We start from the raw sequence: 21,643 nt of genomic DNA on the forward strand, positions 1-21,643 counted from the left end.
ATTATTATTATTATTATTATTATATTTGCCAACAGTATTATTTATATGCTTTTACCATCAACATTTATGTGTCCTGGTGGCTTTTAACCTTAACAGGTGCCAAATCTTATGGTCTAACCAGCAACCACGGCAGTTTTCCAGCCCAATTCTATGTACATTTACTTAGGCATGAGTATGCAGATTTCAGTAGGACTTAACTCCTGTCCAGTTTTGGATTTAGGACCACAGACTTAGGCTATCGTTTTGTACCCGCTAACTAGGGAGGGAGACCCATGGAACTCAATGAGACTTGTTTCTGAGCAGAGGTCTGTGTCACTGTAGTGCTTTGCACTCTTAACGTGAGAGGGAAGACAGCAGGGCTTAACTTCTAACTTGGTGCCGCACAAAGATGTTTTGAGAGAGTGCAGCAGGGAGCATTGTGATGAGAAGTTAAACTTCCAACATTTGATTTTTAAAACACTAAAGGTGGCTGGGGTGGAAGGGGGGGAGAAGCTCTCCTGCCTAAATAGACAGAACAAAATTGAAAAGAGATGGGGGAAGTTTGTGTGTGTGTGGAGGTGAGAAGACACTACAGTGGTACCTCGGGTTACAGACGCCTCAGGTTACAGACTCCGCTAACCCAGAAATAGTACCTTGGGTTAAGAACTTTGCTTCAGGATGAGAACATAAATCGTGCTCTGGTGGCACGGCGGCAGCAGGAGGCCCCATTAGCTAAAGTGGTACCTCAGGTTAAGAACAGTTTCAGGTTAAGAACAGACCTCCGGAATGAATTAAGTACTTAACCTGAGGTACCACTGTATTGTGATTCTAAATTAAACAAACAAACAAACAAACAAACAAACAAACAAACAGGGGAATTATGTGCCCCAGATGGGATCCTATGGGATCCACACTGAAGTCAGCAGTTGGAGAGACAATAGCAATGGGTCCCAAAATCTCTTGCAATATTGCAGGTAGATCCTCTTCAGGGAACGATAGTAAACACAAATTCTCCAGAATTTTGTCCCATCCCACTTCTCTCTCCTAGACTATCCCCCATGTTTCTGACAGTGCACCCCAGGCTTGTGATCGAGGCAGTATTGAGCCTCTGGCGCAACACAAACATCTTTGTGCCATGACAGCAGTTCTTAGGCAACAGGGCATCTCAACCCCCTCTGTGCAATACACTTGAAAAAATGTTAAAAGCGGAGAGTCAACAGTTTTGGGTTTTTTTTGCCAAAAGAAGCAGCTACTTTCTTACAGGGTGCTACTTCGTCATTTTGTTTGTTTGCTAGTTGAAAAACACAATAAAAACTTGTGGCTTTATTGTTTCAAAAACCATCTGCACACCATCCATTTAAAGCACGGCCACCAAAGAATTCTGGGAACTGTAGAATTTGTTAAGGGTGCTGGGAACTGTAGTTTGGTGAGGCTTGAACTACAATTCTCGGAATTCTTTGGGACAGGGCAAAGTGCTTTAAATGGATGGTGTATGTGCAGTAAACATTTTGTGAATCTAAGTTTGGCCTCATTGAGGGGCAGTATTTCAATATGAGTAGGAAAATGAGAGTACCCCCTAAACTTTTTGGTTTTTTTAAAAAAAGCACTGTTTGTGCATATATGTGTAAAGCCACTTTGGCATCTAAGCGGCATATAGGTAAAGAAATAATAATTAACTGTGTATATGCACATCTTGATAGTTAAAGGGAGCGGCCGTTTTTTGTGTGATTCCCCTGCCCTGAATCTTTCTCTGACTTGCCAAAACTTCTTTCTTCTGCAAGTGTTTGTCTTCTCTGTTGTGGCTTCGACAGTAGCACATGGATGTGGTTTATGGAGGCGCCTAGGGAGTGTTCTTCGTTAAGCCTAACAGCTTGTCTTTTGCTTTGCACATCAATTGAGCTTCTTAATTAAAATTCACCCCGGTGAGAATTAAAAGCCGCACTGCCCAGGGACCTCTCCCCCTCGCCTCCTTCCCCTGACACAGTTTCAAGCCAAGATGAGGGAAAACAAGGCCTCTGATTGGACAGCGACTCTTTCCTGAAATTGTTTGCATTTTTGGGACTCTGCTTTCTTCTCCTCAATTACTCTCTCCTCCTTGGGGGGAAAGGAGCAGGTTTTTAAAAACAAGGAATATAACGAGGAATTTTTTTGCATAATACAATCAAGCCTGGAATTTTTATGCAGAGTATGTCGGGTTGGAAAGAACTGAGAATGTGTGCTAGATTTTCTGTTCCCATTTAGAAAAAAGAAGGCGACCAGATTTGTTAAAACAGAATAGGCTTTGCAACTCCAAAGGACAGAGGAGGAAAAATGATGCTGATCAACCACGCATTACAATCCTTAGGTTTTGTAGTTGGTAAATGATTTTTTTTAAATATTGCCTGTTCTCCATGAGACTGCTGTAAAAAAGGAGAGAGATATGGAAAATGTGAATTTCTAAAGTTGAAGGTTTTGGCATAAATGGAGGCTTTTTGTCTAAGTGTAATTGCTGTGCAGGGTGGGTGATTTTCATGGGGCTGTGACTAGGGAGGGAAGGGTTAAATTACCCTTCCTCCCCTAGTCCTTTAATGCACCCTCTATGCATTAAAAGAAACCCAATGAAAATTGCTTATCATTAAAATAAAATATTGCTTATCAAAAAAATTGTATTATCCTTACTCTTAACGCTGATGACATTGAACACTTTGAATTTAATGTAACATGGCACTGAGCCCTTTGGTGTTATAATGATTTTATTTCTGTCAGAGATGGTTTTATTATAATATATATAATTTTGCAGCACAGACTTGTATTTCACAGGGTTGCATCAAATGGACACATTTTGACTGTGGAGCTTTGTTTTGGCATGCAAAATGTCCTCCAAACTCCCCCACCCTCATCTCCTCTGCTCTTGTTTGCCGGCTGATTGGCAGCTGTTTCAACATATCATCCCTTCTAGTTGTTGCCTAAACTGTAGCTCCTTTTTCCTGGTCATGTGATTGAGACTTAGCCACCGTGAGGATGTCACAGGTCTATCATGTAGCCAATCAGATCTGGCCATGTGCTGACATCACAAAGCCAATTCATGGCAACCTTTCCTGCCATCGCTCTGAGAAAAACCCTTTTACCACACTGGAATTGTCAGGCAAGGGAAAGGTGCCTACGGGTTGCCAAAGTTTCCCTGGAAAATTGCCTTTTGTGGGGACTCTGCTCGGTTTCAGCCGAAGAGCTAAAGGTGCTGGTATGGGCTGGATCCTGTTCCTACTCTGGGACTGCAGCCCCCAAAATGCTCCATTCTGGAGGTTCTGATGGCTACCAATGGCTACTAGCGGCAGCCTCTGCCCAACCTCCATTGGGTGGGCAGTCTGGGGTGCTGCTTGCAGGCAGGGCTCCCCCCCCCCCCAGTCAGTGGAAAACTCCCATCATCAGAGCCAGGCAGGGCTGGGCAGGGAGACACTTCTACCACATCCAACATTTCAGGCAGTGCCGGATTTACGTATGATAATAATAATAATAATAATAATAATAATAATAATAATAATAATTTATTATTTGTACCCCGCCCATCTGGCTGGGTTTCCCCAGCCACCCTGGGCGGCTTCCATAGAAACCAAAAATACACTAAAATATCACAGATTAAAAATTTCCCTGAACAGGGCTGCCTTCAGATGTCTTCTGAATGTCAGGTAGTTATCTATCGCTTTGACATCTGATGGGAGGGCGTTCCACAGGGCCGGCGCCATTACTGAGAAGGCCCTCTGCCTGGTTCCCTGTAGCTTTGCTTCTCGCAATGAGGGAACCGCCAGAAGGCCCTCGGCGCTGGACCTCAGCATCCGGGCGGAACGATGGGGGTGGAGACGCTCCTTCAGGTATGCTGGGCTGAGGCCGTTTAGGGCTTTAAAGGTCAACGCCAGCACTTTGAATTGTGCTCAGAAACAACCTATAGCTTAGGGCCCCACTCTCTTGCCCCCCCAAAAAAAAGGTAAAGGAAAAAACACCTGGATGTACATTTCCAAAATATAAGATAAAAAACAAATAAAATCAAACCTGCATACAGCAACAGTGTTTTTGTGTTGTGTAGGCTCCTATGATGTAAGTAATGGGCCCCACCTGCTAGCCTGCTCCCTAAAATATCACTGGTTTGCTCATTTCTATATATAGGGTGCCTATATTCTGCATGGGTTGGTTGCATGACAACATGTGCAAATGGCTTTAGATACCTATGAGGTCCATAAATTACCATATAGCATATATTCAACTAAAAAAAAAACAAAACCAGTGACAATTTGTTGTTGACAAAGGACAGCTGGACATATAAAGGGCCCCATTACCTTCAGTAGCTTAGGGCCTCATCAAACCTAAATCCAGCCTGATTACAGGTCGGGGTTAGATTGCTCTGTTAGTTCGTTCCTTCAACCCTTTCTACCACAATTTTTCTTCCTATCTGTTGAAGAGGTATTATCTCATGCTCAGTTCAGAAACACCGTTATGCCACACTGCAAGGAGATTTATTTTGCCGTAAAATGTTAATGGAGGTGCCCTTCTGTCACTTCCTCTCTTCTCCCAGCTGCCCATTAGACTTGTGTTTCAGCAGGGCTTAAATCCTTGCACAGTGTTTAAATGTTCCGAGTCCCTTAAGTAGATTTGGGCACCTTTTTAAGAAGCACATTGAAGGTCCGTATATCATCACATCGACACTGCAGAGCAGGTTAATGGTTGAGGGTCTCTCAAGGGGTCTTGGGAGATGTAGTTCTGTGGGAGTGCAGAAAACTCACTCAACGTTGATGCCATATTTCTCTGAGGAAAATAGGGATGCCCTAAGGAAAAGCAGGACATTCCGGGATCCAATCAGAAACCAGGACGGCTTCTGTAAATCCGGGACTGCCCCTGGAAAATAGGGACACTTGGAGTAGGGTGGCCTTACGCCTGGAATTTCCCGGACGTAGTGGGGATTTGGCCATCAATAACAGTGTCTGGGTGGGAATCGCTGGAATGTCCGGGGAAAACCAGACGTATGGCAACCAACGTCGGAAATGTAGTTTTTGGCTCAAAAACGGGGTTGTTGGTGGTTTTTTTTTTTTAAAAAAAAACTTTTGTTTCTGGATTTTCACTTTTTGAAATTTGCCAACCCTAACATGGAGATTCTGTGATAACATGCAAGCCCTGATTATTTCCTCTACAATATTGTTGTTCACTGCAATGGGAATCCAGTAGAACACAGACGACTGAGCTGCTTTCCCCTGAATCACAAAGATCACTGGGAAGAAGGAATGTGGCACTGTGAAAATTATACAGTTTTCAAGATTCTCCATAGCTTCTAGAAGTGATGACATAGCAGGGCTTTAAATGTGTAGTGAGGAGGCAGCCATTCTCTGTATGCCTGACTGCCTTTGTATGTTTGTGTTACCAGAATCTCAGCCCTGTTCAGATATTCTTGCCCATTGCTTGATGCACTACCAAGTGATGACTTGCATGTTTGAAGGAGCCTTCAAAAGACAGATGACAGCTACACTTTCCAAGGGAGGTAGTCAGGAAGGGATGTGCAAGAATGCCCGCTCCCTGACACCCAGTTGATCCACATGGTCATTTTGGGGTCTTAAAAAATGTCTGTAGCCATTTTCCTACCCCCTTAGCCAGTGCCGGATTTACCGTACATATAAGCTAAACAAGCTATAGCTTAGGGCCCCACTCTCTTGGGGCCCCCAAAAAAATTAGAGAAAAAAAAAAAAGCCTGGCTGTACATTTCCAAAATATAAGATAAAAAACAAATCAAATAAAACCTACATACAGCAACAATGTTTTGTATTTTGTAGGCTCCTATGATGTAAGTAATGGGCCCCGCCTGCTAGAATGCTCCCTTAAAATATCACTGGTTTGCTCCTTTCTATATATAGGGTGCCTACATTCTGCATAAGGGACACGGGTGGCACTGTGGGTTAAACCACAGAGCCTAGGGCTTGCCGATCAGAAGGTCGGCGGTTCGAATCCCCACGACAGGGTGAGCTCCCGTTGCTTGGTCCCTGCTCCTGCCAACCTAGCAGTTTGAAAGCACGTCAAAGTGCAAGTAGATAAATAGGTACCACTCCAGTGGGAAAGTAAATGGCGTTTCTGTGTGCTGCTCTGGTTCGCCAGAAGCGGCTTAGTCATGTTGGCCACATGACCCGGAAGCTGTACGCCGGCTCCCTCGGCCAATAAAGCGAGATGAGCGCCGCAACCCCAGAGTCTTCTGCTACTGGACCTAATGGTCAGGGGTCCCTTTACCTTTACCTTTACATTCTGCATGGACTGGTTGCCTGGCAACATGCGCAAATGGCTTTAGATACCTATTAGGTCCATAAATTACCATATAGCATATATTCAACACAAAAAACAGCGACAATTTGTTGTTGACAAAGGACAGCTGGACATATAAAGGGCCCCATTACCTTCTGCAGCCTAGGGCCTCATTAAACCTAAATCTGGCCCTGCCCTTAGCCCATACTAAACGCATACCCTCCAACATTTCTCCGATGAAAACAGGGATATCCCTTTCCATAGTGATAATCTTGCTATTTACACTGGCTTGCTCCAACCACTCTGAGCAGCTTCTAACATATATAAAAACATAAAAAAACATTAACAAAAAAACCCCTTCCCTGTACAGGATTGCCTTCAGACAGCTTGGGAGTCAGATAACTCCATACCCTCCAACATTTCTCCAATTAAAATAGGGACATCCTACAGAAAAGTGGGACATCAGAAACCAGGATATCTTCTTTAAATCAGAAGCATCCCTGGAAAATAGGGACACTTGGAGGGTCTGTAAACGTTTGCATGGTGTAAATCCTGCCTTAGCGGAGGAGTGGGGGCCATGTGCTAGGGTGTGGCTAAATTTGGCACATGGGCAGGGCTGTCTGCCTGTCAATCACGTGACATCACAACCAGGGATCTGGATTCATAATGGTCTGCTGGGATCTGGGCTAGTGGTTGAGGCTCAACTCTGAGCCAGGACTTACCCTACAGATTTGTGAATTAATATCTCAGCCCCTAGGAGTTAGTACTAGAGGGTTCCTGAGTGTACACAGAGAGCCACATGCAGTCACCACAACCTGCCCACCCACCACAAAAATTGAGATTTTTGTGTCACCTCTCCATTTAGGAATTAGGAACTGAACTGTGACTAATTGGAACAGTGGGCATTTTCAGATTTGTTTTTGCACCTGCCGGTTGACATGTGAACACAGTGATTTTGAGCATGTGCAGAGTGCTTTCTTCACCTAAATGCAGTGGTATAGCTAGGTAATTTTAGACTCCAGACTCCATGCTACTATTGAGGGGTAGATACAGAGATTCCAAAGGATCTTAAGAAATTGTTTATGTATGTTACAACCGCAGCTAGAATGATATTTGCCCAGAGGTGGAAAGAAGACATTATTCCAACTGAGGAAGAGTGGCCGATCAAATTAATGGAGTATGCCAAAATGGCAAAATTAACAGGTGTAATAAGAAACCAAGAGGGGGAAAGAGTTATTAAAGAGTGGGGAAAATTTGTGGTACATTTGAAAAGTTATGGCATCAGCTGGGTTAACCTAAAACCAGCAGTTTAATAAAAAATGATTATTAAGAGAAAGAAAAGAATAACTTAAAGAGAGAGTTATGTGGAAAATGCAAGATAAAAAAACCTAAAACTAAAGAAAAAACCACAAAAGGAGGGGAGAGGAGGCAAATTCATAGCTGTTCTGGATTATTTGTGAGTTATGTGTCTGGTATTTGTATGTTTGCAAACTTTTGAAAAACCAAAAAACCCACAAAAAACAAAAACAAACAAACAATGCTATTATGGGGGGCGGGGGCGGGAATCTCTTTAGAAGTTAGTGGGTATATCTTTGTTCACTTCAAAACTGGCTCTCCTGGTCATTCTGCTGTCTGGAACCCTGGGTGTCCGCCCCAAAATCCTGCTTGATGGCATTATCAAGGTCTTTGAGGGCATCAGGGGCTCTGAGGTAGATTAAGATTCCTATACCACCCTCTTGGAAATCGATTCCAGCTCCTGTGCTGATGCATTCACCACATTTCAAGCACATACATACATACATACATACATAAAATTAAAAATGCACAAATTGGCTGATTTGAAAATTCAGTTTGTGTGAATAGCAGTGTTTTCAGCATCAAATGCTAATGAGCAAAACAACAACAACAACAAAAACAACAACAACAGATGGAGTAGCTACTACAAGGCACCGGTTTCCAAATACGCCCTTCATCATTGTATACACATCTTGCAATCTTATGATTGTACAATCCTCACTGGGAAGGGAAAAAATCTTTCCTGGTGCCATTTCAAGCAAGGGCTGAAGAAGATGATACAAACACAGATTTCATTTTTTTAAAAAAAAAAATATTGAAAAATTTAAGAAGTACAAAATTACAAGTTCACAGAGTAAGATAAGACACAAAAAAGAAGAAACAAGAAATAGTACCCATGCAGAAAACTAAGCAGAAAAAAAGATGTTGTGTACATTAAAAAAGGGGGGTAGGGGCTTATTATTGTAGTTAACTAGACCTTAATCTAATACAGTATTTATGAACTGGAAAAATAAAAATGTATCTCTCTTTAATTATTGGATGGAGAATAAGGATAAGCTTGCTACAAATGAACAAGTTGTGCACAAACATAGTCTTGCCACGGACAAATGTAACGATATTTGGAATTCGTTTTTATAAAGATGTAACCACAGATTTAACAGGATCCCACCACACACCCCATCCTGGTGGTTGCATGCATTTATCCAAATCCTGGATAAATCCTTGTCTGGTTATATGTTAACAGTCACTGGAATTGGGCCAGTTACTTACCGTACTTCCTTTTCCCTTTCGCCTTTCTGTTTGCTTTCGAAGACCTTGAGAAATCGACCATCATTGAGAACGGCGAAATCCGTATCAACGGCAAAGGCAAGAAGATCCGCAAGCCACGCACAATCTACTCGAGTCTCCAGCTCCAGGCCCTCAACCAGCGCTTCCAGCAAACCCAGTACCTGGCGTTACCCGAGCGAGCCGAGCTAGCAGCACAGCTGGGCTTGACCCAAACCCAGGTGAGATGTTGCAAATGTCCTTTGGTTCATTTATCTGTAACATAAATTCCCCCACCCCCAGGTTTCTAGGAGTTTTAGGTGTGATCTACATATAGGGTAAGGGACACGGGTGGCGCTGTGGGTTAAACCACAGAGCCTAGGACTTGCTGATCAGAAGGTTGGCAGTTCGAATCCCCGTGACTGGGTGAGCTCCCGTTGCTTGGTTCCTGCTCCTGCCGCCCTAGCAGTTCAAAAGCACGTCAAAGTGCAAGTAGATAAATAGGTAGGTAAACGGCGGAAGGTAAACGGCGTTTCCATGTGCTGCTCTGGTTTGCCAGAAGCGGCTTAGTCATGCTGGCCACATGACCCGGAAGCTGTATGCTGGCTCCCTTGGCCAATAAAGTGAGATGAGCGAGATGGACCTAATGGTCAGGGGTCCCTTTACCTTACATGTAGGGTGGCCTGGTGAGAAAGAGGACTTTAATACTTGTGTAAAAAAAGGTAAAGACCCCTGGACGGTCAAGTCCAGTCAAAGGCGGCTATGGGGTTGTGGCGCTCATCTTGCTTTCAGGCCAAGGGAGCTGGCGTTTGTCTACAAACAGCTTTCCTTCTTTTTCTAAAGAAAAGGAAGAAAATAAAGAGGAGAGGAAAGGAATGCAAGGCCCTTTATCACAATTATATCTTAACCCTTATTCCATGCACAGAAGAGTGAAATCTCCCAGCTGTCGCTTGGGAGCTCCTCCCCCCCCCCACTTTCCCCAGTCTCCCACCCTGGAATATCCTCTCTGCCCTGCCCCTCACGCAGAGCCCTTCACTTTCCGCCCATCACCTTCCTGCATCTTCATTAATCCAATATGGGGAACATCAAAAAGCAGACAATAAATATAAATAGAACCATTTTTTTCAACCTGAACTCACCAGAACTCAGTTCCAGCACCCCTCAGATGGATGCCATTGCCATTATAAGAGAACAAGGGAGGTGTTCATGGTGAGTTCTGGCACCTCTTTTTCTAGAAAAATAGCACTGGATAGAATTAACAGAAAGAAAACAAGAATTAGAGATCACAGAGAGGTAAGATACCCCCACAACCCCTGCTCTTAATTACTACATCCAGGGGCAGATTTGGGTTTGATGAGGCCCTAAGCTACTGAAGGTAATGGGGCCCTTTATATGTCCAGCTGCCCTTTGTCAACAACATATTGTCGCTGTTTTTTGTGTTGAATATATGCTATCTGGTAATTTATGGACCTGATAGGTATCTAAAGCCATTGGCACATGACAATATATGTATTTTATCAAAGTAATTGATGAACTGAAATACATTTAAGAAGAAGTATATCAATAGTGAAATACAATTAAGAAGCCCAAGTTTGAGAAACAAGGTACCATTGTATATAGAAATGAGCAAACCAGTGATATTTTAGGGAGCAGGCTAGCAGGCGGGGCCCATTACTTACATCACAGGAGCCTACACAACACAAAACACTGTTGCTGTATGTAGGTTTTTTTATTTGTTTTTTTATATATTTGGGAAATGTATTTGGGAAATGTACATCCAGGTTTTTTTCCTTTAAATTTTCTGAGCCCCTCAAGAGAGTGGGGCCCTAAGCTATAGCTTATTTAGCTTATCCGTAAATCCGGCATTGACTACATCACACTAGTTGTGATAGTCCAGTCTCTCTTTAGTAGCCATGTAGTAACAGTAGTAAGGGAAAGGTAAAGGTACCCCTGACCATTAGGTCCAGTCGTGACCGACTCTGGGGTTGCGGCGCTCATCTCGCTTTATTGGCCGAGGGAGCTGGCATACAGCTTCTGGGTCATGTGGCCAGCATGACTAAGCCGCTTCTGGCGAACCAGAGCAGCACACGGAAACGTCATTTACCTTCCCGCCGGAGTGGTACCTATTTATCTACTTGCACTTTGACATTCTAGTAGAAAATGCAATAATTTTTCTGATAATTGAAATTGGATTGAAATGTTACCGTCGTTTCCCATTCCCTCCATTTCTGAGCTTATGGCTGTGCGTGTCATTCCTTTCGTAGCCACAACTGCGCAGCCTACGGACAAGAAAGAGGTGACAGCAGGCTTGAGAGGTTTGCGGAAGTACAAGAAATGCATTTAGGGGAGGGTGCATTGCGTAGTGTGGGACCCAATAGCAGCCGAGCGTGCACTGAGCACGCTCAGTGGCTGTGGAATGCTGATGGACGGTTTCAGGGAGGTGGTGGAAAGCGAGGGAGCGAGGGAAGGGAAGGGAGAGGCTGGAATCCTGGGCAGCAACACTTTGCGCCAGTGGTGACATTTTATTGCGCAGGTGTGAGTGACTGTGGCAGGTGCCGAGCAGAGTGAGGTGTTCTCTGCCCGGAAGGTGTTGCGCTCTTCCTTAGGCAAGACACTAATGGAGAAAGCTCAGGAACATACAGGAGGATTGTGGGAATGGGGTTGAGTGGAAATGAAGTACAAGGTTTCACCCTGTGGCTAGAAATGCTTCACCTGTTGAATTTCTGGCTGTGCCCCCAGTATTTAAGAAGCACTGGATCCCTGCCAGGATGACAACAACCATGTATATTCAACTGGTAAAGCTTATGAACTCCCCTTTTGGTGCGCCAAATCCAAAGGCCCGGTCCGGTGATGTCTGTTTCCACGGGACTCGGGCTGGAGTCTCGCCCCCTGGGTTTTGCCCACAGTTTAGGGGATTTTAGGGGAATTGGCACCGTCGAAAGTTTGTTCCACTCACCCAGAAGCCCTTCCTCACAGGTGGTTGAGCAGCTTAAGGAGATCGCTCGAGACAGACAGATGTCAGGGGTGAGCCCAGAGCCAGAGGCATAAAAAAGATTTATTTTTATTTAGGCAGAGAAGGAGAGAGTCAAGTAAGAACCTGCCAAATCTGCACGCTGAGAACTTGTGGGGTGGGTGAGGGCAGGGAATTGTGTTGTAGGGCTGTGAAGCATTATAAAATGGGGTTCTTCCTCTGTGCGATATCAGAATTAGCAGGTAAACCAAACGTGAATAGGAAAAAAAGGCAGCAGTTTGTTTTGGTCTCTTTCCGAGGAGCTATGGGCTGAAGCACATGGAATATTCCAAACTGAATAGCTCCCCCAATTGGCTGATTGGCAGATAAAGGTGCCAAATGTGTATTTCACAGAATCATAAGAGCTGGAAGGGGCCATAAGGGTCATTTAGTCCAACCCCCTGCAATGCAGGAATCTTTTCGCCCAACATGGGGCTCAAACCCACGACCCTGAGGTTAAGAGGACTCGTATTATGTCATAAAATTGACACACCGCTTGCTTGTAGAAACCTCAAAGCAGTTTATGAAAAGATAAAGCAATGAAATCAAGAAGAAAAAAAAAAATACAACAGCGCTTTAAAACGTACAAAAGTTAACATGCCAAAACAGATTAAAATTAGAATAGATTAGCCCATGGAATTCTTGGCTTTCGGGCAGGGGAGGAGTTGGTATTCTGCAACAAATTCTGGTTCCGCAGTGGAATGAAAGAGTAACAGCAAAAGTTAGGACTCTTGCCTCAGTGTGAGGCACTTGTGGAAACAAGGATTTTAGATAGTTCTCCTCCTCTGGGTGTGCAAAAAGTTCCTTTATACTTTGGACACCACAAGCATCCTCAGCTTGCACACTTAGACACTGTGTAGTGTGAAGTTCAGCCAAAATAAGTAACCTAGGATATTGTCTGTATCGGCTTGTATCTGAGTAGGCTTCAAAAACTCATTTTGTTCTGTTCAGTGTTTTATTTTTGTGTTGCATGTGCTGGTCGTAAAGTGTGGCTCTTATTATTATTATTATTATCATCATCATCATCATCATCATCATCATCATCTTTGGAAAGGATTTCTCCCCCTCTCAAAAATGTTGGGGTATAAACTTATTATACAAATAAATTGTCTTCCCAGGTGCACCAAATATGAGCCTATACTCTTCTCTTAAACTTCATCAGAACCAAAGAGGTTTAGTTTTAGGCCTTGAACAAGTCTGTGGGGTTCAGCAGCTGTGATGCATTTATGCTACAGTTTTCATACACACCATGCATTTAAAGTATGTGACTTTCTGTAAACTATGGTTTCCAATATTTTTCACAGCATTGGGGCAAGTTTAGCCCCTCCCTCCCTTTAATAAAGAGAGAGAGAAAGAGAGAGAGAACTTAGTATGAATATAATGTTGTTTTTAAAAATTGAGCCTTGTCGCCTAAATCCACTTCCTCATGGGTAGTCCATGGTGGACAATATATATATTTTTCTTTTAAAAGAGAGCTCGAGGTGGTTTCAGGGAGTCTTCGCTTCTTGTGGGGCGCACATTTATTTTCTCCCAACCTCCCTTCTGGACAAACAGGTTTGGCAGGTTTTGGAGACAAAGCAACAACCTGCAGGACCTGTTTTTCCGGGGATGAAAGTGGGATGAGTTCTTCACACCATGAGCAAGGATCCCTCTTCTGAGCCACCCTTTCTCAGGAGAAAATAATCTGTCCCAGGCTCTCTCTGTGTGTATGTTCAATAATAAAGGCTGATGGTGCAGCTGGAGCAGACAAAACTTCCTTATGCCAGCATTGCCTACCCTTGTTGGCAGAAGTTCTCCAGAGTCTCAAGCGAAAAGGGGGTTTTCACATCTCCTGCTACCTGAGATTCTTTGATCTGGAGATCCCTGAGATCTAGGTTGCATCCATACTATATCTTATACCACATTGGCTTCTCCCCAAGAATCCTAAAGGTAAAGGGACCCCTGACCATTAGGTCCAGTCATGGCCGACTCTGGGGTTGCGGCGCTCATATTCACTTTACTGGCCAAGGCACCCGGCATACAGCTTCCGGGTCATGTGGCCAACATGACTAAGCCACTTCTGGTGAACCAGAGCAGAAATGCCGTTTACCTTTACCTTTATCCACTTGCACTTTGACGTGCTTGCAAACTGCCAGGTTGGCCGGAGCTGGGACTGAGCAACGGGAGCTCACCCCATTGCTGGCATTCGAACCGCTGACCTTCTGATCGGCAAGTCGTAGGCTCTGTGGTTTAACCCACAGCGCCACCTGCGTCCCCAAGGAATCTTGGGAGGCCATAAATTGCAAAGGTTGCAGAGAGTAGTTAAGAGACTTGTCACATACAGCGGCCTAGCTAGCCACTTGGGTGCCTAGGGTCTCAGGAGAGACGCGTGGCTCAAGCACGCTGCAGGCCCCGTGGTGTGATGCCCAGTGCCCCCCTCCTCACCTAGCTACAGCTCTGGATTAGGCAGGTTCATGGAGGAGGGGGCTGTCGAAGGCTACTAGCCATAAAGACTGTGCTCTGCCTGCAAAGTTGGTGGCATAATGTTTCTGGTTTCTGGAAATCGCTCGAGGGGAAAGTGTTCCTGCATTGGCGTAGGGAGGGGGGTGCGATGAATGCAGGAGTTATTTTTCAAAAACACATATTTTTTGCCATTTTGTCACCCCCACTCAGTGATGACACCTGGGGCGGCCCGCACCCACCACACACCCCTTCCTACGCCACTGGTCACAGAGCTACAGTTCCCAGAACTCTTAGCAAACTATGGTTCCCAGGATTCTTTGGGGGAAGCCATGTTATAAGAGTGCTTTAAATGTAAGATGTGAGCGTGACCTGGATTTCAGACCTCCTGCGTGCAACATGCATGCTCAACCATTGAGCTATGACCCATTAGCTTCAACCTGGCCTTTAGCCCCGGCATCTATTTTAAAAGCTCACCAAATGGAAGGTGTACAATAAGTCTACATATTTTCTACCACCTCGTGGCCCCAGCTGAGGCAAAAGGGAGGTGTACATTGCTGGCAGGGTATTAGCAGTGCATTTTAAATTGTTGTAAGCTGCCCTGGGACCTTGGCATTGAGGGCAGGTAATAAATTAAAAATTCATATTATTAATAATAGTGGAATCACAGTCCCAATCCTTCTGGCTACTTTTCACTTATGAAGAACTGGTTACTAGGAAGATTAGCCTCCAGTGAATCTTCTTTTACATGCAAAAAATTCCCCCCCAAAGTTACAGGTGCTTGACACTAGATTCTCCCCCCCCATTGTTTCTCTCCTTCTGTATTTTAAACTATTACCCAGTAATATATGACACTCCATCTGCTCCCCCTGCTACACTACACTTCAACATGATGAGACGGGGATAATGTAGAACATAAGAAGGGAAGACTCTGGAGGGATAAATCACATATTTTTCTACTGGTTCTCCCTCCAGTAGTTTTCCACCTCCTCAAAATGCCCTGAAGACCAATGTTTACACTTTGCCCTCTGTGATCTTTCCACAAATGCCATTGTGCAACTAGCTTTTTTTTGGGGGGGGGGGGTGGAGAAGAAGGAAGAAAAGGTGGGGGAGGAGAACTTCTTGAAAAAGTTAGCTGGGGTCAGGCAGCAACAGAGCGTATTACAAAGGCAAGTAGGGGCAAGTAGCTGCTGGAGGTTGCCAAAATATGCAGCATGCTTCACAAGCCCTGATCTTTAATCCTTGCAATAGCCCTAGGAAATAGGGCACGGTTATTCCCATTTTACAGACTAGGAAATTAAGGCAGATGGAAAGAGGATTATGGCATTGGAAGGCACCAAGAGTCACGGCAACCCCAGCCTCTTGCCTTGAGGCAGGATTATCCATTCACTGGCTTATCACAGGTTAACTTAAAGTGTTTGGAAATTTCTGGCCTCAGAGGCCATGCCACACGATCCAATAGGTACCAGGCTGCAATGAATTCTAGGTTATCCTTCTCTAGACGCAGTTCCTTTATTGGCACAGTCCCCGCCACACATTACTGTACTGCTGCTTTGAGTGTCCATGCCTACCCTCCAACTCAACCACTGAGCCCAGGCTTGCCGATTGGAAGGTCGGCAGTTCGAATCCCTGCGATGGGGTGAGCTCCCGTTGCTCGGTCCCAGCTCCTGCCAACCTAGCAGTTCGAAAGCACACCAGTGCAAGTAGATAAATAGGTACCGCTCTGGCGGGAAGGTAAATGGTGTTTCCGTGCACTGCTCTGGCTTCGCCAGAAGTGGCTTAGTCATGCTGGCCACATGACCCGTAAAAAGGGCCTGCGGACAAACATTGGCTCCCTCGGCCAGTAAAGCGAGATGAGCGCCGCAACCCCAGAGTTGTTCGCAACTGGACTTAACTGTCAGGGGTCCCTTTACCTTCATTTTAAAACAGAATCACTCTTTTGGAGGGCTAAGGGCATGTGTGAGAGAAAGTTCCAGCCCACAAGTAGAAGTCTTTGTCTTGATGTGATGGGCTAGTTGAATCCTACCAGCAATACCACCACGATTTTTTCCTTGGTGGAAATAGTACCAGGACAGTGCCATTGAAGAATATTATACACAAGTGGTTTGACATAGGCATCCCCACACTGCGTAGGAGCATCGGATCAGGTGTCTTAAGCAGAGTCAGGCCACAGGTAGGACCAGTCATGGGCTTCCTTCCTGCATGAATGTTACTCCAAGTCTGAGTATCTGGCTGAGTCCATATATGGCAACTTCAACACAGACTGGAAAGGGAAAGGAATGTCAAGACAATTCAATACCTGGCAGAAGTTCTGCATCCAAATTTTGACTCTTTAGAATTTTTCCAATGATTTCACATTTGAGTTTCAACTTGAGTGCTGCTGGAGAACTTTAAGACAATTGGGGCAAGTGTTGACTTGCATATTCAATATTCGACCGCACTACAGTTCTTGAACCTAACACTATTCATAAATTCAAAGTGGGGGAAGACCTTTAAGATGAGAAAAATATATATATATATTTAGCAAGGGCGTTCAAGAAGGAAGAACTTGCTTGATGACTTTTTTCCTTTCTTTCTCCTAGCTTTGTTTCGCTTCTCTCAACTGGTTATTGACCGAAATAAATTTAGGCTGCTTCTCTGCATGCTCTGTTTACACCTTTCCCTCTCTGTTATCGCAGGTGAAGATCTGGTTCCAGAACAAGCGTTCCAAGTTCAAAAAGATTATGAAGCAGGGCTCCAGCATCCAAGATGACCACCTTCACAGTTCCTCATCCTTGTCCCCTTGCTCCCCCAACATCCCCCCACTCTGGGACATCCCCATGGCCTGCAAAGGCCCTCCCCTGCCTCCCAGCAGCTACATCAACAGTTTTGGACCTTGGTACCACCAACCGCAGCACCAAGACGCCATGGGGAGGCCTCCGGTGATGTGACAAAAGGGGTGCTGGCAGCATCAGCCTATCCTTGATGTGTCTCTTCCTCCAAAGTGCTGATCAGGGTCCCCGGAACAGGCGAATGGAGGGCGTGGAGTTTGGAGGGAGAAGTTGGCTTCTTTGAAGGAATCACCAGCACTTTCCTCTTGGTGAGAACGTCCCTGGCAGGAGATGGACTTCGAACGGACATGTCCAGGGACCAAATCTTAACAACGATGGCAGGTTGTGTGAGGCAAAGTTAGGGGGAAAAAACCCCAGCTCTGAAACACAACTGGAAGGTCAGGGTCCCATTTGAATCGGCGTCTCTTCATCAGGGATTTTACAAGAGAGGTGCTTGTGTGTTTTTCGTTCCAAAGATCGGCTCATGGGTGACATGGACCTTACGTCAGATCTAGTTGTGTTAGTAAGAGGTCAGGTTTTGCCATTCTTCCCCCTTCTCATCCAGCAAGGCTTCTGTGCCTTAAGCAGTATTGATGGAAGACAGGAAATAAACAGGTGGTGTTGTTGCTGGTTTGGAGGTTCAGTGACGGGAGAGCATTATCTGTTGTATTTCTGCCTTGTCCTGCAGAGGCTCAAGGCACAGGAGCATTGCCATCTTTACGTTTTTTTTGGGTTTTTTGGCAATCCTAGTTAGTGTAGCAAGGTTTTGAGCTGCACAGAGATCTACCTACTCCAGGCAAGGACCTGAGAGAAGGAATGATTAACTGGCCAAACAGGCAAGAAAGCAGCGCTTGGAGAGTTCTTTTTATTGAAGGGACTAGTTCTAGTTCTATATGTCTAAAAAGGAAGTAATTTCAGTTCGGGTTCTTCCCTTTACAAGACAAACTAGTTCAGTTCACAGTTCAATTCAAGTCCGTCCAAATCCTCAACAACAGCAACAACAACAACAACAACAACAACAACACCAAAATAAACCAATTCAGAATGTTACAAGCTGCGGTGCTGGAGTATAGAATATACTTAAGACTAAGAAAATGTCAATGCACACACAGAGAGTGGAATGAGAATTGTTTCATTTATTTCCCCCCAAATATCATGTTCTATAAACTTAAAGGCCCAAAGAGTCTAAAAAATAAAAAAAATAAAAATAAAAATAAAAAAGAGAATGAACTAGAAATCCTTCAAAGCTCTAACCCAAAACAAACTTGATTTTAGTTCACCTGTTAGTTATAGGAATGGCTTTCAGGTTCAGAGATTTTGGAACCAATTCAGTGAACATTATAAAATCAAAACAGTTCACTCCAAGCACTGTAGGAAAGAGAGCCTAAATATTGGCATAATTTCATAATGGGGAGGGGGGCAAGGATACAAGTTAGACTGGATATTCTCATGGGGTTAAAACTGGCAAGAACTTACCTATCAAACTGGTTCAATTCACTTTCCACCTGCAAAAGAAAATGGTGATAGTTCTAGGTAGCCAATCCCCATAGAGCCGCAATTTGCTAAAAGCAGGGGAAAAATATTTATATTTTTTAAAATATCCAACTGCTTTCTTCAAAGCCAAATTTGCTTCCATGTCTGTCTGTACTAAAATATTTTTTCATTAAAAATTGTGCTAAAGCCAGGATTATGTTTACAGTCAATGAAACGTTTGTGGAATGTAATCTCCATATCCTCTCCCCACTCCTATATTATTATTTTTTAAGAAAAAAGGATCTTTCATATTTGTTTCAGCTATAACATGAAGTCTCTTCCCCTCCCCCCACCTCCAGCAAATAACTGGAGGCTATTTAACTAAACCATTAAAAGAAAAAAGAAAAGAACTAATTTAACTTTTCTCTCTCTCTCCCTCCCCCCCCCCACTTTGCCAAGCATAATGACATTTTTATTTATTGAAATACAGCTTTTGGTATATTATATTGTTTTCACTTTATAAACAGAATGTAAAACTATAAATCTTTTCTTTTTTTGTACAAACAAACGCTGTCAAGCTCCTCCTTTATAGTTCTTGTAAAGCAGGCATGGCCAAACTTGGCCCTCCAGATGTTTCGAGACTACATTTCCCCTCATCCCTGACCACTGGTCCTGTTAGCTAGGGATGATGGGAGTTGTAGTCCCAAAACAGTTGGAGGGCCAAGTTTGGCCATGCCTGTTGTAAAGCTCTTGCTGTCAGAAAGTTCTTTTCTTGTAACTTGAAGCCATTGGTTTGAGTCCTTCCCTTCAGAAAAAACAAGTTTGTTCCCTCTGCCATGTGACAGCCCTTGAGATCTTTGAAGAAGGCTCTCATATCTCCTCTTGGTCTCCTCTTTTCCACACCCGACGCAAAATTCTCCAGATTGGGACCTGTGAATGGAACATAACAGGGGTCCTAACTGCCCCAATCTTAATCAAATCCATGCTGTTATAATCTCTGCTGTCCTCAGCCTGGTGCCCACCAGATGTTTTGAACTAGACTCTCATCAACCTTGACCATTGGCCATGGTGTTTGGGGCTAATGGGAATTGAAGTCCAAAAGATCTGGATGGCACCAGGTTCTGGAAGGCCAATGAGTTTCGATGAGGCATGGGGAACCGGGGACCTTCCAGATGTAGTTGGAGTCCAGGTCCCATAATCCTTGACTGCCAGGCACTGATGGGAATTGGAGTCCTACAGCAGTTAGAGGATCACAACCTTTACTTTAGAATATGTGGTTGGGTATCTCTGCAAACCTGCATTCTACCCCACCACTGAAGTTTTAGATTTACCAGTGTTACTAATAGTTCATTGTTGATTGGAGGTCTAGGAAGAAACCCATGGTTGGCTTTGTAACACACACACACACACACAATCATGTGGTGTAGCCGTGGCGTAGCGTGAGCCATAGGGGCGGTTGCCCTGGGCGCAAAATTCTGTGGGGCGCAAAATTTCAAAAGGGAAAAAAAGAGAAAGTCGTAATCATAGAGTTGGAGGGACCCTGAGAATCATCTAGTCCAGTCTCCTGCAATGCAGGAATATGCAGCTGTCACATACGGGGCTCGAACCTGCAACCTTGGCATTATCAGCCCCACGCTCTAACCAGAACCTGGTGCCATCCAGATCTTTTGGACTTCAATTCCCATTAGCCCCAGCTTCCTCGTGTGCCCTCCCCCTCACACAGAAAATCTCCCGATGTTTGCATGGACGGACTGAGAAGTGGATTTGGGTGATGGCCTGTTGCTAGGGCACCCTCCGCATAGGCTTTAGAAACATACCCTCTCCCGACCAATTTCCCGTCCCACTCTCTGCCATGCTCCATGCTCCTGGGGCACCACAGCTGCCACTTGGGCATGTCGTTGAGCTATTGCTCCTTCGTTTCAGCCTATTGCTAGGTGGTGCTGAGGATACTTGCCTTGCCCCGGACGCTGGCTACCCATGCTACGTCACTGCAGAGTAGTATTTCCTGCAAACTGGTAAGAGATCATCACAAGATGTGGTCCCTTTGGGGTGTTTGTTTCTTGAAGGTCTGGACTAAATAAGAGTGATACAGTGGTACCTCGGGTTACAAACACTTCGGGTTACGGACTCCGCTAACCCAGAAATAGTACCTCGGGTTAAGAACTTTACCTCAGGATGAGAACAGAAATCGTGCACTGGCAGCGGCAAGCCCCATTAGCTAAAGTGGTACCTCAGGTTAAGAACAGTTTCAGGTTAAGAACAGACTTCCGGAACGAATTAAGTTCATAACCAGAAATACCATTGTACTTGGATTTTCCTTCAGTATGATGACATCTCCTGTGTTTCTTTAGAGACAGGCAAGGTGTTTTCACTCATACCCATCAAAATCAATTTTTGCCCAAGTAGGAGCCCCAGCTCTTGAAATAATTTTGGGGGGGCCCAGAGATGGAGCTTGGCAGGCTCAGAAAATGTTCTGCTGGCAAATGAAAACTGCCAGTGTATGAGTTTACAAATCTGTCACCGGGCATAGCATGACCGTACAATAGCAGGCCATGCAAGATCATAATCTGAACCAGGTTACAACTCTGCCACATCCAAAAAATGGGATGGAATATACATGCAAAGCAGAAGATGCAGGAAATGAGCTCTGAGCCACAAATGTCTGCAGCTCAAGTCACACACATGCAGCACATATTGCCAAGGGAATTAAGCATCTAGAAAACATTTATCCATTTTACAGATGGGAACCACTAGGGCAATTGGTGACTCAACTGCAGAGAACTCAAAACACATTAAAAAAGGACAAAATAATTTAGGAAAATGAGCCAAGCCACAGACTTCTACTGGTAAAGTCAGGCATATGCAAAACATGGCGAATGAATTAAGCTCCTCCTCCAATGCTGGGATGACTCTTCCTTGTCTGCTTGCCACACAGGATGTGGTGACCATTTTAAATGTTGTAGCCTACACAATGTAGCCCCCACCAGGGTTCTGCATGCCACAATATGGGGTGGGTGGGTGTGAAAAATGCATCAAAAATAAAAATTCTCTTGGGTAGAGATCTCTACCTTCAACTTGGGCTGCATCTGCATTGAACATCTAAAACACTGCAATACCACAT

At 44.5% G+C, this 21,643-nt stretch overlaps 1 protein-coding gene across 1 annotated transcript in view; it reads left to right on the forward strand.

Annotated features, from left to right (window-relative positions):
• Positions 1–18,809, forward strand: part of DLX4 (distal-less homeobox 4) — a 33,788-nt gene extending 14,979 nt beyond the window's left edge. Inside the window, exons 2-3 of the mRNA XM_081838221.1 lie at positions 8,839–9,032; positions 16,918–18,809. Of these exons, the coding sequence (XP_081694347.1) occupies positions 8,839–9,032; positions 16,918–17,169 (446 nt within the window). The 3' untranslated portion in view covers positions 17,170–18,809. The remainder of the gene's footprint in view (positions 1–8,838; positions 9,033–16,917) is intronic.
• The last annotated feature ends 2,834 nt before the right edge of the window (positions 18,810–21,643 follow it).

Source organism: Podarcis erhardii (assembly GCF_964252035.2).
Source record: "Podarcis erhardii genome assembly, chromosome: 13".
NCBI classification, from domain to species: domain Eukaryota; kingdom Metazoa; phylum Chordata; class Lepidosauria; order Squamata; family Lacertidae; genus Podarcis; species Podarcis erhardii.